Below are 3510 nucleotides of genomic sequence, written 5' to 3'. Positions count from 1 at the left end.
TGTTATAGGTTTTTTATATATTTTGTATATATTGATGTAGTTATCCCAAAGAATTTTTGTTGCAAGGTTGTGACCTTGCATTGATAGTTTTGCTTTGCATTTAATTTGGGTCACAGCTGAGGAAGAGCAGATAACAATTTAACCCTGATAAGTTAAAATCAAAAGCTTTATTACAGTGTCGTCTGAGGGTTGCGAACATTCTTCTACAGTGAAAATAAACCCAAGAAAATGTAATTATATTAACACAAAATAAACAACAATTTGAATTTTAATATCTTTTGTGTGAAACAGTTTTTTTCATGTAAAACCTGCGTACATTAAGATGTAATTTATTTTGCCCTACAGTATGGCAAAGAAAATCATTTATATCATCAAATGTCTATAATTACTGATGTGTTTGTGCTACATAATTGGAAATATTTCAAAATCATTCTTCTCAAGGATAAGGCAACTTGCTAAAGGTTCCTTGCAGCACAGGTCAGAACATTTTAAGACACTATGTTTATTGCTTGAAAAGTAGGGGGCTACATCTAGCAAAACTGAATCAACTCTTTCATGCTGCATCCTTTCTCACAGCAAATATCAGATATTGTTCCAGCAGCTCGTCTAACTCGAGAGGACAGGGGGTACCAGGAGAAGACACCCTTCTCCCCGTCAGATTCAGGAGGGATGTGGACCGTCTCCGTGGCCTGGTGCTCCTCTACGGAGGGATTCTGGTCCCCTGTGCAGAGGACGTGGAAAGACATCTGGGATTTAGCCCTGGAAATTGATAGTATTGTGCTAGAAATTTCTTGTGAAACTCCAATAAGAAAAACTAGATTGGTTTGGAGTTAACTTAAACAATACATTGTATTTGTAATTAACAATTTAAAAAGATGTATGTATGTATTACTGGATAAAAAAAAATCTCAAATCGGTCTCTGAATGTTAAACATTTTAAATACATCTCAAATTGATCCACAACACAGACGTCTAGTTTAAGTAAGCAACGGCTCTCAATCCATGCACCTGATATTTTAAAAGATATCATAAAGTACTTACAGTGAGAGGTTTCTCGATGCTGCCCAGGTTCTACGTCCAGGATACTTCTCCTCAGCCGAGAGTTTCCACAGGACGACACAGCCAGGCGAATTAGCTCTCTCCCACACATCTTAATCCTCTCCTGTGCGTGAACCACACACACTGCAGCCACCAGCACCACCATGACAGACACCAAACACTTAGCAGCAGACATTGTATGATTATTATTGCTCCTCGGTTGGTCAGAGTGGACGATTAGATGAGCGGTGAGGTTGGCCGTGAAGAGAGCAATAAAGATGTGGGATGACTTATGAGGTGAGCTTGAGGAGGTTTATATAGTCAATGTGTGTTACCCGGAGCGGTGGTTTAAAAAATGCTGAGGCCACAGAGTCTTTGAAAATATGTATTCAGCCTTGGTAAAGGAAAAGCATGTCCTGATCTAGAGCTCAGCGTAAGTGATGCAAAGTCTTCTCAAGGCTTAAACTCTCATTGAAAAAAAAAAAAAAAAAAACCTGGTCTGACAATGATCTATGGCTCAGTCTTAAAAACATCTGAGGTATTAAGTGAGACATTTTGAGAATTGTTTATGCTATTGAGACTCATAAAACATTGTAGAGCTCTTTGGGTCGCAACAGAGGTCTGAATTTGGTCATTTGTTGACTAAAGTATATGTGAACACTATAAACCCCATGCTTACTGATCTTAATGTGGTTCAAGTAATCTTAATGTGATTTCATTGACATCCTCCAAACTTGCTTTTACAGTGCATGCATAACAGGCAAAATGGGCACAGGCCCAGGGGCCAAAGTATCAGGGGCAGCTCAAGCCTATAAAACCTATAAAATGTAATTCATAGAGAAAGGTACCAACCAGGGAAAGACTCAAAATGACCACAAAAAAAACATTAAATGACTATGGAAAGGGGCAAAACAACCTCAACGACACTAAAACAAATAGACACAAAGAGACACACAAACACAGAGGGATGCGTAACGACTACAAAAGAGACACAAAAACAACAAAAAGATGCTAAACAACTATAAAGCCTGTGTGTGTTGTTCCTATGTCGGTGCAGTGGTGCACATTGTCCCATAATGTTACAGTGAACTATTTCCCTTCAATATGAGTTGCTTTTGCACCTAATCTTGACACATCTTGAGGGATGGGAGTTAATTGGAACAGAGTGTGACTGGCAAAAGATGTCAAGGATATTGAGGCAACTGTTCATACACATGGTCACACCAGGCCGTACTGTAGTTGCATAAACAGCCAAACATAACTGTTTCATAAATCCAGCACTGCTGAAATTAAATTAAATTAAAGGTGGCGCTTTAATGTCATAAATGTACTTCTGGCAATGCTTGGCATTTTAACCTCTAATGAGTATATCCTTCACTGGTAAGCAGAGATTATTATAGAGTAGGATAGTGAATTAAAAACTCACGCCTTACTTGTTTATTTACCTTTACGATACCATTGCTGCTTATATTGTCATTGTTATTCTACTATATCCACTGCTTATGTTATGAGTAGTTCATAATTTTTCCATCTTTATTCTGCTCTCATTTAACTCTCATATGAATCATTTATATCATGTATTCAATGTGATGTTCATTCTGTACACATGACATCTATTCTACTTCTGTCCATCCGTGGTTGCTCTCCCTGAGGTTCCTTCCTTTTCTTCTTCTTTCCCTGTGCCGATGTAAGGGTTCTAGCCCTGTGAGGAAACTTTGTAATTTGTGTTTTTGGGATATACAAAATAAATTGAATGATTCTATTCTTGTTTAGGGTGTAATACTCAAGGTAATAACTACTGTATCTATGCCTTTGGGTTACCTGTTTTGTTGTTATTGTTGGTAACATATTGGAGCTCAAAGAAGAGTGAATATTTGATTTGACTTTGATTATTTGAAAATAATTCAAATCATGCTGATCTACCACTAACCTTCAGACAAGTCGGTAATCTTTATCTGTCCTACAATGTGTGTGTGTGTGTGTGTGTGTGTGTGTGTGTGTGTGTGTGTGTGTGTGTGTGTGTGTGTGCGTGTGTGTGTGCATGAGTCCTTTGCCTGGTGTCCTTCTCGACTATCTATTCCCGTCCTTTCAGTCCTGGCTAATTCACAGGAGACAGCCAGAATCTCTCAGAACTCTTGAGTTTTAATTGATGCTGACGACACCATTAAACCCCTGGCATCTTTCCCATTACCTTATCCTGTAATACTATTAGACAGGCCGCATCGTCTCCGAGACAAATGAGCCAAGTGTCTGTTAATAGCAATGGACTTCAAGTTCCACCTCTATCTAAAGGGAATGTGGATGGTGTGACAATAGTTATGATAATACAAGAATGCTTAGCAGACAAACAGATCTTTTGCCTTGAGAACATACATATATTCTTATATAATATAAGTTTTCCAGCCAGTTTTCTTGCATTTTTATGCTCAACAAAAAAATATAATGCCACAATAAAATAATGACACATTTATG

At 38.0% G+C, this 3510-nt stretch overlaps 1 protein-coding gene across 1 annotated transcript; it reads right to left on the bottom strand.

Moving 5' to 3' along the window:
* Positions 1-252: 252 nt before the first annotated feature.
* On the bottom strand, positions 253-1323 carry insl3 (insulin-like 3 (Leydig cell)). The gene is made up of 2 exons (XM_034556330.1): positions 1042-1323; positions 253-721 (listed from the first exon to the last, which is right to left on the bottom strand). The coding sequence occupies exons 1-2, from the start codon at positions 1232-1234 to the stop codon at positions 531-533; spliced, it is 384 nt and encodes a 127-aa protein (XP_034412221.1). The 5' UTR covers positions 1235-1323; the 3' UTR covers positions 253-530.
* Between the last annotated feature and the right edge of the window lie 2187 nt (positions 1324-3510).

Source organism: Cyclopterus lumpus, chromosome 17 (genome assembly GCF_009769545.1).
Source record: "Cyclopterus lumpus isolate fCycLum1 chromosome 17, fCycLum1.pri, whole genome shotgun sequence".
NCBI classification, from domain to species: domain Eukaryota; kingdom Metazoa; phylum Chordata; class Actinopteri; order Perciformes; family Cyclopteridae; genus Cyclopterus; species Cyclopterus lumpus.
This window is presented reverse-complemented; position numbering and strand designations above follow the sequence as displayed.

Coding starts and splice junctions, on each gene's coding strand:
- insl3 (XM_034556330.1), bottom strand. CDS start 1,234: ATGTCTGCTGCTAAGTGTTTGGTGTCTGTCATGGTGGTGCTGGTGGCT. Junction 722..1,041: donor GCATCGAGAAACCTCTCACT/GTAAGTACTTTA, acceptor TCCTCTGCACAG/GGGACCAGAATCCCTCCGTA.